General features: G+C 34.7%; 1 protein-coding gene across 2 annotated transcripts in view; it reads right to left on the bottom strand.

Moving 5' to 3' along the window:
• The window catches only part of LOC134530715 (N-terminal kinase-like protein), a 73,787-nt gene extending 59,838 nt beyond the window's left edge, over positions 1-13,949 (bottom strand). Inside the window, exons 1-4 of one of the 2 annotated variants that reach the window (XM_063365822.1) lie at positions 13,332-13,949; positions 6,330-6,470; positions 5,856-5,978; positions 5,413-5,636 (exon numbers count right to left, since the gene is read on the bottom strand). In XM_063365822.1, the coding sequence (XP_063221892.1) occupies positions 5,413-5,636; positions 5,856-5,978; positions 6,330-6,470; positions 13,332-13,445 (602 nt within the window). In that variant the 5' untranslated portion in view covers positions 13,446-13,949. The remainder of the gene's footprint in view (positions 1-5,412; positions 5,637-5,855; positions 5,979-6,329; positions 6,471-13,331) is intronic. The other variant, XM_063365823.1, reaches the window with a different exon arrangement.
• Between the last annotated feature and the right edge of the window lie 505 nt (positions 13,950-14,454).

Genomic DNA, 14,454 nt, shown 5'->3' with positions numbered 1-14,454 from the left:
AGCTGTCAGGTTAGCTTGCACAACAGGGTACCTACAAGGATCGTCACGTCAGCCGGCAGGACTGACCTTGGCGCGTAGCGCCTTTAACTAGGGGTGTGGGGGGGGGGGGGAGGGAGTATCTTGTCCAGCGGACACGTCTCTGTTGATAAGCCACGCGCGCGGCCCGAGTTGCGTGGGTGGGCAGCCAGCCAGCTGCTCACAGTGCGCGCTCAAATGTAAACACACAAAACTTATGATAATTTTAAGATTCAAGGGTCAATTTAGCTACTACGTGTATCAGCGGACAGTTCACAAATTACTTACTACAAAAAAATTCTAAGTGACAAAAAAAATATAAAAAAAAATTTTTATTCAATTTTTTTTAAATTTTAATTTTAGGTATGACCTTTCAAATTAGGTATGCCTATAGACGTAACCACGCTCTGCTACCATTTTGTAATACCCCAAGTGTCTTAAAGAATAATTGAATAATAAGATTAAAAGATTTGGAAGCTTTGATTACTGAGGCCCTCAATTAATAACTATAAAAGTCAACAACAGAGGCGACACTAGGAGTAAACAAAGAAAATTTAGGGACTCCCTACAAATACTTGGGAGTAAAAGGATCGTTATTATATATTAAATAAATAAAAACAACTGTTACGTCTATAGACTTCCTTATTTTATTAATCACTGTTCTTTTTTTTGATAGATTAAATTTTCCTTAGTAAAGTCTGTTTTTCATTGTTAAGTGATCTTATTTACATAACTCACAATTACACTTATTATATGATATTCCTTAACGTTATTTACGATAGGGCCGGCCCTGAATGTATAACAAAAATTAAAATATTTGAAAACAAGAATGAACTTAACATTGGTAACTTTAAAGATTGTACATATAGTCCTTCCAAAACATAATATAACTTTCTTCTCCTCGAACTGCCTTTTACTGTCCGCTGTCTTAACTGGGTTACACTAATCTTGGGTTCGTGAATAAAAAGATAGAATTATGCGGGTATCACCCGGGGCTGTAGGTAGACGGTTATCAAGGTAGTAGGCCTAATGATGTTGGATTCTGCGCAGGAACCGACTCCAGAGGTTCTGGCAGAGGATTTTGGTTGCCCCAAACTTGGAACCCTGTCTGAAACAGAAGTCCAAATTCCAAAGAATTAGACCTGTTTCCAGACAGTATGCTTAAATGGCGCAAAAGGCCAATAGAAGGAAAATAAAAGGGGGGAATGACGTCAAGACTTACCAAAACAAGGTGTTGGTCCTGGCGCTCAGGAGAGGGCGTCTCGTCTCCGCAAACTCGAACCACGATTCGCGGTAGCCAAGGAAGTCATCATGAATAATTAAAAAATTAATTTATATAAAAATACTAAGTTTCTCTACTTTCAACTAAACTACTGACTGGTTAATAATTTTAGCTAGGGACTCCATCCCTTTAGTCTGAGAAGACTACATAATATACAATGTCGATGATTCGCAGAAGATCGCAGATACAAACGGTACCAGTCAGTCAGGAGGCGCGCACCGAAGTAAGTTCAGAGCGGGATATCACCAGAATATCATAAGCGCGGGGTCTCTAGAGAATGGGAGGGGGGTTAGGCTCTGAGCCGAAAATTACCGAGCCCACCCGAAGGTGTCCGGCATAAAAAAATAGATCTTACTGGAGTGACTGCGCGACTGAGGCGCTATCTTTTGGTGGCGAGAGGAAGTACTAATAAATCGACTTGTGACCGACGAGAGTGTCAAGCTAGGGGGTAATGGAGTAACCAGTGGTGCCACCTAGCGGCCTGAGACATAAGGAGGGGAGAGGTTGTCGTTACCTCCGCGCGAGCGCGGTAGTGTCGGCGCTGCCGACGCCTCACAAGTGGCATTAGTTACCACAGCCGTCGCTAGGTGTCGTTAAGGTGCAGAATCGTAACTGCGGCTGTCAAGCCTGAGATGGCCTTGACTTCGGTTAACGCACTCGAGCGGTCGTCGCTCCTAGCCACTTCTGAGAAGAGAGGGTGGGTGAGCAGGCGGGGGGTGGATTCAAAAAACGCATGGTCTGTGGGACACAAGGCCCACGGGATCCTCCTGTCGTGTCTTGCTGCTAGTGAACCTTATACCGATTCGTGACAGAGTTAGCAGGGCTCAGCACTGCTTCACAAGCTGCTCTTAGCAAAAGGTAGTCACGCGAAGAAATAAAGTTACCGGCCCCGACGTGCCTGGAGGCGGGAGAAATATTAGCCAGAATGCTAGCCTAGCATGAGGCTGGGAAAGAAAATCAGCTCGCCTCTGAGAACAGAGGCTGAGGGTCTGGCCGTAAAGAAAATAAGATGAGAGAAAAGGAAAAAAAAAATATATTTTCAAAAATATTTAATATTACAAAATTTTAAATAAAACGTGCCTAAATCCCTAATACACGGCACATAACGTTCATTTTTTTATAGCTAACCAATTACAGGATACCTATGACCATGAATAGTCATTTAATGATGGCCGAGATCAGGAAGTGGAAACCATTCTTAACAGATACTTCAAGATGTAGTTATTGACATAAACTGCTAAAAAGTGGTGGAATATGACTCATTATGAGTCATAAAAATATCATAGTAAACAAGATGTCTGTCATGTCATGCAGATACTTTTCTATTTACATAATTATTCAAAAAGAATATCCCTAACATGCATATTTTAAAATACGTAACCAGGAAAGAATTCACCAATTTACATTATTCTTTTACAAAATAAATGACTTCTTTGTGTACTGAATAGTACCATATGTTAGTAACATTAGTTTGTTAAATTCTTATGTCAAATTTCTTACCATTAAATGAGGCCAATTGTATTTTGACATGTCTGTAAACACTAAACGTTATAAAAAGTAACTTATTATTCATGGAAAAAAATATTAAAATTATGTACTTTTTGCTTCAAATGCTGCTTAGATATGAAATATTATGTGAGTTTCAAACAGCTGGCATTGCATGATTAATTGTTAATAATTTCATCCTTGCATAATGCTGATACATGATAACCTACTTAACCTTTATACAAAATGTACCAAATTAGGTTAAAAATTGAACTCCGTCTTATAGCCACAGGAAAATACACAGCTCCAATCAGATGCTGGAGATCTTCACTTTTTTGTATTCCTAGCTTTTTTTAATGGGAAGTAAACAACAGCAGTACGGGTGTTGCTAAGCAAAATGAATAAGAAAATATAAGAAGCACAAAGTTGAAAACAGCCACAGACAAAAACAATTAAGCTTTAGGCTTTCAGGTCATGTGCCCACACTTGCGTCACAACGCCAATTCATAAGTTTAAGAGTAAGTAGCTGGATACAATAGGTAAATTCAAATTTATTAAATATACTTTATGTACTTTTCTAATCAAAACATGTTGACGTCAACCGGGCCTGGGCCCCAGAAGCCTGGTCAGCCTACGCCACCTTTCCCCTCACCCCCCGTCCCTCTTCCCGTACTGGCAGCCGCTACGTCTTGAGTACGTAGTCGGGTGGTTGTGTTTGAATAGCGCGCCACGGACGTCAAAAGGGTGCTGTAGCAGCAGTGCACCACACCCCTTTAACTAGAGATGAACATTGTAATTCTCTTTTTGCTTATTTTTCTCCAAGTGGCGTGTGACGGTAGATCAGCTGGGAGTGTTTTATATACTTTAAGTAATTAATATTTAGTTAAGGAATAAACAACAAAAAGACGTACCGAACATGCACGAGACGAACCGAAGTCCGCCGAAGCCGGACTGGTTATCATTAATTAATAATAAATTGTTGTAATTTTAGTTAATAGTTTTTATCATGCATTAGGTGTAGGTAATATAATAATTATTAAGAGTGTTTCATGTTTTACCTGTAGCTTCCTGTGGCACGTAATCGTAAATAGGTATAACGGTAATTGGTTTGGCGCGAAGATGCCATGTTAGGCTAGCAGAGTCCTGAGCTCACCCCAGTCCTTCGCCAGCACCGACCGAGAGCAGACGCATCAGCACCCCGGGGACCTCACCGCTTGCCAGCACTGCTAAGTAATTCTGTTAAATCTTAATCATCTTAAATCTTTAGTTCGTAATTCCTAGGAGCTTCTCTCGGTCTGGGGGACTGTTTAAATAATTGTATGAGTGACCACTATGGTTTTTTTTATGCTAATTACCTAATTGTAGAGTGTCACCACGTGGTCAGGTCGCACCACGTGAACCGATTCGTGCCGCAGGCGTTGTGTGATATAATCATAGGTGTAGGCGAAGTAGCAACTAATAAACCAGGGCATACAATTTTATTTGTATTTGTTTATTTCAAAATCCTGAGTGTGACGGCGTGTGGGACACAGTAAGAGCCCACTGCGTAGGTGAAGAGCGTACCCGACGCTGAGAGCGGACCAGTGGCGAGTACTAGGATTGGCTTTAGGGGGGTTAAAATCACGCCTGACATGGGCGACGTTACGGCCCTGAAAAAGAGTCTCTCCCGGGACCGTGCCCCTTGCACGGTGGCGCCCACAAATTAATCTCAGTACATGTATCGACGCGAACCTCCGCTTAGCATAAGGACAGTTAGGCCGCGGCCATGTCAATGTCTTATGCACCTTATGATGAGCAGTTCTGAAAAAGCTAAAATTTTCAATGCTTAATTGTTTTCAGATATGAATCTGCGTTTTTGCAGGGAGAATGGGAGATAAGTCATCTTCCTCACAGCATTCCACATATATGAACTCTTGTAACATTCACTTACTGTAGGCCTGTTACTAAATGCACAAGTCCTAAAACTTATAATTCTGAAAGGGAAAAAAAAAAAAAATCACAAGTCTGAATTTAAATGAATAACTGTACTTCACAATAAGTTTGGAGGGATCTACTGCCAAAAATTGTGCACAAAATATGCAGTTGTATTTCAAATAATTCAGAGATAAATATTAATTGCTAGTAACACACATAAATTATTAACATCCTCAGGGTGAAAAAAGTAATAAGGCTTGGTCTCACATTCCATGCTGATTCGTTCATTTTCTTATAAATGCTATCAACTAAATCTCTTAGTTTTCCTGTACGCTTATTTTAATAACACTCTTCCATTGATTTGTTGTTGAAGCAAAATTTTTAAACTAGCTATTTACTAAATATTTCAAGCTGTAAATGGTCACAAAAGTGACCCTATATATGTGCATATATATATATATATGCATATGTGTGGATATATATATATATATATATATATATATATATATATATATCAACAATTGTGAGTATTTTATTGCTATTAGGCAATATTCAGTGAATATGTGTTGAGAAAAGTTAAGAAGAAACATACAATACAAGAACATTATCATGATAAATTTACAGGCACAATGATGAAAGGAAAATGAAGTATCATACATGTTATTTGAGACTAACTCAAGCCCTTCAGTGGCAAAACTGCATGAGAGACTGCGCACCATTTAGTGATGTGCCTCTGCTTGCTGGGGTCGGCCTTCTCAGGGGGGTCGTACTTCTCCAGCGCGGGGAGGATCTTGATGGGCAGCCCCGTGCCCTCCGTGGCCCCTGCCACGTACTCCACCCCACCGAGCTTCCACTCGCCGGCCATGTTGACGAACACAGAGGGCAGGCACACGTTGTTGTGGCGCAGGTTTCCATCATTGTTCAGGAAGCTCAGCGCTCTCTGCGAGAGAGACGGGACACCGCATTAACGTCCCTCCAGAGAGAACTAACTAGCTTACTGCATTATGTTTACTTCAAAAACACTGTTTACTTTGTGGATGTTGCAAGCCACTGTGAACTGGACAAGTTGTGAGGCATGCGGTAAACATTAGGTACAATTGAGTACAATGAAAACTTAGTTGCACAAAGCTCAAACGGAAAGCTAAATATTTTAACTTACTGTGATTTGGAAAATTCCCCATGCTAGGTACAGCTCTCTCTGCTGACCATCTTTAGAGAGTTCAGCCAAGTGATTCTGCAATGGCACCACATACTCCGTTGCCAAATAAAGCGCTTTGTCGGACTGTGAACAAACATTTTTGTCATTACTGCAGGAAAGCTTTTAAGACACAAGACAGCACAAATAATGATGTAGTGGGCAAAAAAAAATTAACCTGATTTGATATACATGTGATATTCTATGATTATTCATAGAAAAAATCTAGAGGAGGGTACAAAGATAAGCCCACATGTCCATAGTTACATTAATATGTAGACACTATTTAATTTTTCTGCAAAAAATCTACAAATAGAAAATAACGGTAATTTTTTTGAAAAGTTAAAACCATCTTGAAAATGTAATTTGTTTAACAGATTTCCAAACTGCACTAATAGTGGTAATTTATAGTAAACTATATAATAATGAATAACATACCTCTAAACTATCAAGATATGTAAGAATACTAGGATGACGCAACGTCTTTAGTCTTTTGACTGCAGCTTTCGCTACCTCGAACTGAGTTTCGCTGCCATTTCTGACATCAAATACAAACACAGATACATCTTCATTTGCACCCTGAAACACAATCAAAGCACAGTAAGGTACAATGAATGGTTACCAACACTTTGAAAGAGTTGTATAACTACCAACTATACACAACAAAATTAATACTTTCAGGATTCATATTTTTTTTGTAATTAAAAATACATACTTTAAGAGAATTCTTGGCAAAATTATAAAAATCTATGAAAATTCAATACACCAATTAATTTTACTTATCAAATACGTGCTTTAAAATAAAATAAAAATATTTGAATATTTGAATGCCAATTTTCTCTTGTAAACAGTTTATAAAAGATATATAATAATAATTAACTGGTGTTTATTTTAGACAACTATCTTTCTAATGACATTAAACTTGATAGTTAATATAATACGGGGCAGATTCAGTTAAAATTTTTTGAGAAAGAGGCATTTTAAGTTGACAATATTTTTGGGGTTTATGGACAGTAAAAAGAAAATATATTAATTTTTTTAGTTTATTAATTTACATTCAGTTGATCCTGCATGAGTAAAGGCTGTCAATATTCTTATCTAAGTATTGTGAATTTTTTAACAAAGTTAATTACTGCATATATGTGTCCAGATATGAGGGCAAGAAATTTGTGTTTTGAATAATACTCGACATGATTCTTGGTACTTAGCATCTGCAATAATTTGTATCGCTTTTATCTGGACGTGGAAGACCTGTATTGATGTAAATATAAAGCCCTGAAAATGATTTCAAATGACATTGAGTGGAAATTTGTAAACAAGAGATGATTAACATAATGCAAAACATGTTGTACTGAGTTTAGGAAAAATGCTATTAATTTGCTCATTCCCACATAAAGTATTGTCTAACAGTAAGATAAGGAATTTAGTAGACTGACTTTCACGAGGGTTGGAATCATCATTAATGATCTGTACACTATATTGTTATTTATTTTATGCCAAAAAATTTAATAAGCTAGATTCATCCAAATTTAGAGTATGATTATTTGCAAGAAACCCACTATACTTTAGTCCATGGTTAATAGTGCTAAGAGATATGGCAAGGTTTGACGGTTGTGGTTGCGATGTAATATGCTGGTGTCATCAGCAAAAAGAATTACCTCAGCTTTATTAGAAATTAAATTATAGATGGCAAGTCATTGATATGTACGAGAAACAGTAGTGGTCTCAGAATGGACCCCTTGAGGAACAACAAGCTTGATGTGGCCTTTATTAGAATAAGTTGCATACATATCTTATATATTTTTAATAGTAACTTGTTGAAACCTTTCTAATAAAGAAGAGGTAAACTGAGTTAATGCTGCATCACTGATTCCAAAGTATTTTAACTTATCTAAGATCATTTTGTAGTCCACACAGCCAAAAGCCTTTGTCAGGTCATAAAAAATATCACTTTCTTTATGGTCTAATGCTTCGAGTACATATGTTGATAATTTAAATGTAGCTTCGTTTATTGACCTACCAGCTCGAAAGCCGAATTGAGCTATAGTTAAGAAATCATTACTTTATAAGTAAAATGACAATCTGCTATACATGAGTTTTAACAGGATTTTAAAAAATGGTGAAATAAGAGAGAGTGATAGTTGGATACTAAATTTGTGTTATTTTTTTTATGAAGTTTTATGATTGAATACTTACAATATCTCAAAAAAATACCTAATTCCAATGAAGAATTGAAAATTGTGCTAAGAAGTGTAACTAGTTTGAATTATACAATTTTTAAGAAGTTTGTTCAATATTCCATCAAATCCTGATAATGTTTTCGGTGCAAAAGATTGTATTGTGTTCTGAATTTCCCTAGCATTTGTGAACCTTGTAGTAAACAGATATTTTATTACTTGGCATAGCGTGGTGATCTCTTTTAGTTAGGTAGTATAGTTTTGTTCAAAAGAGAATCTGCCACATTTAAAAATAAAAGCATTTGCTACGAAGAAAGTATCTTCTACAGTTTCATTGTTTAATTGTTTGATTAAAGTACATTCATTGTATGATTTACCCATTTGAGACTTTATTAATTGGCATGTTGTAAGTTATGTGTTTTGTTGGTGGAATTTGAAATTTTTTTTTCATAATGTAGTTGCTTTGCCTATAACTTTGCTTTGTAGGTATAGTATCTAATCTGTTAAAGCTATTGTTTAAACCCTAATAATTATTTAAACTTTTGTTTGAAACAACAATTTGATCAGACAAACTATTGGGAAAACAGGGGTTGAAATAAAAAAACTTAAATCTTCCTTACTATGTAGGCCTACACTATCTAATTATTTCTAACTTATTGCAAACCTTCTAAACATTATCCCAAACCTTGGTCCAAAACAAACTTTTATATGAACACTTATTAGTGCAAGGGATAAATTATAGTGTTTGTAGGTTAAAATAAATTAATAACTACCATCATAGGCATAGTATCAAATTCGTTATAAGTTATTTAATGATGGATATCTTGAATTAAAAACATTCAAAACATTTATGCTGCATAGAATATGAGAAAATTTTTATAATTTTGGAATATTGGAGAACATCTACCTGCACCTGCACCCGTGCTAGAAGGTTTTTGACATGAATACATCTTTAAAATTGCTTCCATTGTGAGAGGCAATTCAAGCAACGAATGATAACCAAATCGGGGCATACAGTTTGGTGTTGCAGCTACATATCTATCATCTCCATCCAAAATTTAATTACACCACTGGATAGCTAAAGGATTAAAGAATTTGCTATGCTAAGTGAGAACTGTGACACATCACGCGCGGTGGAGGGGGAAGTGCCACCATTTAGAGGTTATTTTGCTGTGTTTCGAGATTTCCATTTAGTATAACTTTTGACTCTGAGAAGCTACGATGTTTGATTGAGTTTCAATCGCTAGCTCTTGTCAAAATCTATCGATATTAGTGTAAAATAGTTACAGTGAATATATATGGTATTGAAATAAAAATCTTGATGTATCCTGTATGCCATATGTGTATACGACACATGGCCATGTCCATGACACAACACCCCATTTTATTTTGTGTATTGCTATCATTTGCTGTAATTTTCGGCAAAACCTAGATAATCATATGCTGTTGTCATGTGGTTCTCCCACTTAACTAAACATAGGTATTTCATCGTTGTATTTTCCCACTTACATTTTACTAATTTATATTGTCTAAACCCAAATTTCCCTCAGTCTTCAAAGCCATCTCCACTTCTGAGTTATATAAAATTTTGTCAGAATTTAAATCATCCTTTATCAGGAGATAATCAAGCAACATTTATAGTCCTAAAATTATTACAATTTTCTAATGTTTTTACTAGGTATATACTTTTAAAACTATATATCTGCCCAATTTTGTTGTAGGTACATTTGCTTCAACATTAGCAATAAACATGCATATAAAGCAGACAGTTCTGTAAATAACAAATAAAAGATTCTGGAAAGTTGTGGCTTAATTGGGGGGGGGGGGGGGGAGGGAACTTATTCATAAAAAAAAAACATCTATGCTCTTGACAAAGATGGGAAGGTTCCATAAAAAATAGTGTAAAGCATCAGAACAGCTAGTTTGGTAAAGTTAGCTAAATTTTAGGTTGGTAATTCCTATAGAATTTTTAATGTGATAAAAGTCTTGTGTCGCAGCTTTTCCGTAAATAAAATAATAAAATTAGGAAAATACTTCTTTCGAACACTAAAGATGTTCCTTTATTTACTCTGAAAAAAGAGTTTTTAATTCCTAATGAGAAATCACCATTTATAGTTTACAATACCTGTGCATTGACGTGGTCGCCACCATTTTTAACTTTCCTGTGTGGGTCCATGTATTTATGTTTTGGAAAACTTAAGTAATGAGAATGGTCCATTAAGTTAGGTTAGCTGCATTAAAAGTACTCTAAACATTATGGATGGTTAGTTAGGTTAGCAAAGGTACATTAAAAATACTTTCATATATTTTTAATGGTTGCTTAGGAATTACCAATTTACGATGTAGCTATCCTGACCTGACCACCTGTTCACACAATTTCACAGTATTTTTAATGTAGCTGTACTAAGTTAACCAAACATCCACTTTTGTTTTAAAAGTATTTTTAATGTATCTTGAGTATTCTCTAATTACTCCTTCACATATGTCTATGAAAGATGAAAGATGAAAGATGACATGGAGTTCTTTCATGCATGTTTTTATTCTGTAAGATGTGCTACTGAATTGCTCATGCGAGCGGTGAACTTTGGAACTATTCGAGCCTCAGGAGGGACTTGTGTGAACTGGTTGCTATGCTACGTTGTAATTCCTAAGCAACCATTAAAAATAATTTTACAGTATTTTTAATGTAACTATACTAATCTAACTAACCTTCCACAATATATTAAAGTATTCTTAATGGAGATAACCTAATACAAATTACCATTTTCACAATGTATCAAATTTGAAATATTTGAACAGAACATGCACAAATGCTGCGTCGGAATGCACTGTTGTGAATATTAAGTTTCCCAATTCTGTGATTCTCAATGTATAAAAACATAAAATAAAGGTGACGGCTGCATAAATACATGGGTATTACAGGGAAGCTACAAATTATGATTTCTCAGAAACCAGATGAAATGTAAAAATGTTGTGTTCAAGGTAAATACAGAAATGTTTCTAGTTTTCTAAACAATTATTTTATGAATTTTATTATTGATTTCCAGAAAAAAACCACGGTGTAAAATAATTACCTTTAATGTAGCTTACCTAACTTCACCAATTATCAATTATTTTGAACGTTACTTATCTAATCTAATCCAACAAACAGTCCACACTATTATGAAGTATTTTTTATGTTGCTAACCTAAAGTAACAAAACATTCTTACAATATATGTAATATGTGATAATTCTAAAGGAAAACAACTTTTCCATAAAAATTTTAATAAACATTCCATAAGTTTTGATTTATTTCCTAAATATTTTCCAATCTTTATCTAAGAGAGCACTGTGATATTTCAAGTAGTTTACCAGTTATCTGCCATTTTAAGAGTGGTGAGGTTATGTTACAAATTACAAATACTGTGATATTGTGAGAATAAACCATTAGGTTAGCGACAATAATAATACTTAATTAAAAATTGTTTGGACAATTGGTTAGGAATTACCAATATAAAATGTAGCAAACCAAAATTTCAACAATTTAAAAGTCTATCAAGTTAGAGATCTAAGGTGGGTAACCTAAATAACTATCCACACTGTAAATATGTACAGTCGCGGTAGGTGCCAAAAAAAAAATGCTAAAAATCCGAAAACACTTTTATTCTGTGCTCTTTCACTTCCTCTTTTCAAATCAACCGGCGGAGATAAGAAATTCCAAATACTTTATGAGATATCAAATTTTTTAATTTAGCAATACAACGCCCTTAACCCTTCGAACGTCGCCATTTTTTATTTTGACGTGTGTAAGAGAATGCGTAATAAATAAAATGGTCGATTAGGTCAGGTCAGTTACATTACAAATACTTTGAAACTAAGCGGACATTAAAAATAATGTGAATTTAATTTAATGGTTCTTTAGTTTTAAATTATTTATAATGTAACTGACCTGACCTAACAAAACCCGGACAAATGATGAACATTAACAACTCACGTAATTTTTTTTACTTAATACTTGCGCAACAATATCCAAATAAAAAAATAATACTTTAAAATTAGAAACGTTAAAAACTCACCTAAGTTGGAGGCGGGTACATTTCCTTTGCCACTATAAGGAAATGATGTAGTCGTTCACGGCAGAAGTTGACCGATTAATTAAACATTGTATTGAACAATAAATGAATAAATAATCAAGTATTGGTTCATTTGAATACTGACCAATCACGGAATAAATAATCACCTATTGGTTCATTTGAATACTGGCCAATCACGGAACAGTCACGTGACAAAATTGTCCAATAAGAAATATGATACTCGTAAACAAGAAACCTTATTATCTATGACAAGAAACAATGGTGATCGCCGCATACTACGCAGGTATTGTGATGAAAATTAAAAAATTCGATATCTCCTAAAGTATTTGGAATTTCTTACCTACACCGGTTGATTTGAAAAGAGGAAGTGAAAGAGCACAGAATAAAAGTATTTTCAGATTTTTAGCATTTTTTTTGGCATCTACCGCGACTCTACATATGATGAAATATAAAAATTTGATATCTCCTAAAGTATTTGGAATTTCTTACCTCCGCCGGTTGATTTGAAAAGAGGAAGTGAAAGGGCACAGAATAAAAGTATTTTCAGATTTTTAGCATTTTTTTTGGCATCTACCGCGACTGTACATATTTACCATCCACACTACTATAAATTATTTTTAATGTAGCTAACCTAACCTAACAAAAATTCTCAAGATTTTAAACTATTTTTAATGTACTTAACTTAACCTATCATAACTACTATATATAAAAACGGTCAATTCCTGGTAAACTTGGTACTTGGAAGTACTACAATGCCATCTTCGATAATGATCGGAAAACATGTCACAACGTAAAAAATATATATATATTTTATTAATGTTCTACAAAATTGGTAACCTTTCAGAACTACCAGTGATTGAAATCTCGGTAATTTAAATCTTATAGTTAATTAAAAGTTTTCTCTAAAATACTTTGTTTTAATGCTTCTTACCAAACAATTTCCACAGAATTCATTGGCGTCCTTACTATCAAATTTTGCCAGAGTCCAAGTGAAATTAAAAACGCCGTTTATGAGAGTAAGCAAAATTTGTACCCGCATTATTTCCTTCATTTTGTAAGCCGCAGCGAAAAACTGGTTTATCTTGGTAAACATTTGAACAGTAAATTAACAAAGTCTTAAACCACACAGTACATTACAGGATTTTATATTGTAAATCCAGTGTATATTATATTTAAAATGCAAACTTACTTTTTTCTTCGCTTTATGTAAAGTCCAAACACTTGTCGCTTCCAAACCTGGTACAGGTTCACTTATTTCATACGGAAAGTCTTTTGATGGATCTCGCGAAAAAAAAGACCACATTATAAAAGCGAGAAAAACTTACAAACTACAAACATATTTCAATCTGCATTAGGAACCTGTCAAGTGCACGCAGACGCAGCAACTTTCTGTAAACATAGTTGTCAAACGTAAACGTAAACACATGAAAATTTCTTCTGCCAGCGAGACGGTGGTCCCTATAGAACTTTCTAAATGAATAAGCCATAAACAACTAAAAAATTTATAATACTGCATTTGATAAAAATTTTTCAACAAATCCCCCACTATTTAAATTTGAATTAATGGTGAATTAAAAATAAATTTTTGTATATGAATATGGTAATAAGTAGTAACACACTTATAAAAGGTGTGTAGTGCGTATTACTATCACAGAAAATTGTGAGAAAGGAACATATAAAAACCATCTTGGTTTAAACAATTTTAGTATAATAACGATTTTATACCCTTTTATTTTCAAAATTTAGTTTTAATAAAGCAAACTATGACTCTTAATAGAATGCTCAAAGTTAACATACATTGGTTACTGGCTGCTACAAATAGTTTATGCTGTGAATTAACTGATTCTTTTTTCTCTTATGATTGGGAATTACTACAGCTAAAATAATACTGTTGTTATATTCTTTGAAAATCTCTTACTGGAAGATACAAGCATTAGCGAATATAAAAGTTCAATATTAAACATTAAAAACTATAATTTTTATTTAAAAAAACCGTGAATCCAATATGTCTCATGTTTTCCATCTTTCCCTGTTAACAATTGTTAATATTATTTTTAAGAAGAAAACATATTTTTTTTTCCCTGTGGGATCTATGACCAATTGTAAATTATTAAAAAACAATTTCAAAGCAAACTCAGAAACCGGTAGGCTTCAAATCAACGAGTAGAGTTCTTTCAGCAGTGAAAATATGACTGATAATTCTATTACTCTGACGTCGAAACTCTCACGAGGTTTAAAGCCCGGTACCCAACCCATTACCAGTAGTCACCCCTGACTGCGGAAGGCACCCACCGACCACTGAATATGGGCAA

This window comes from Bacillus rossius, chromosome 3 (assembly GCF_032445375.1).
Source record: "Bacillus rossius redtenbacheri isolate Brsri chromosome 3, Brsri_v3, whole genome shotgun sequence".
In the NCBI taxonomy this organism is placed as follows: domain Eukaryota; kingdom Metazoa; phylum Arthropoda; class Insecta; order Phasmatodea; family Bacillidae; genus Bacillus; species Bacillus rossius.
This window is presented reverse-complemented; position numbering and strand designations above follow the sequence as displayed.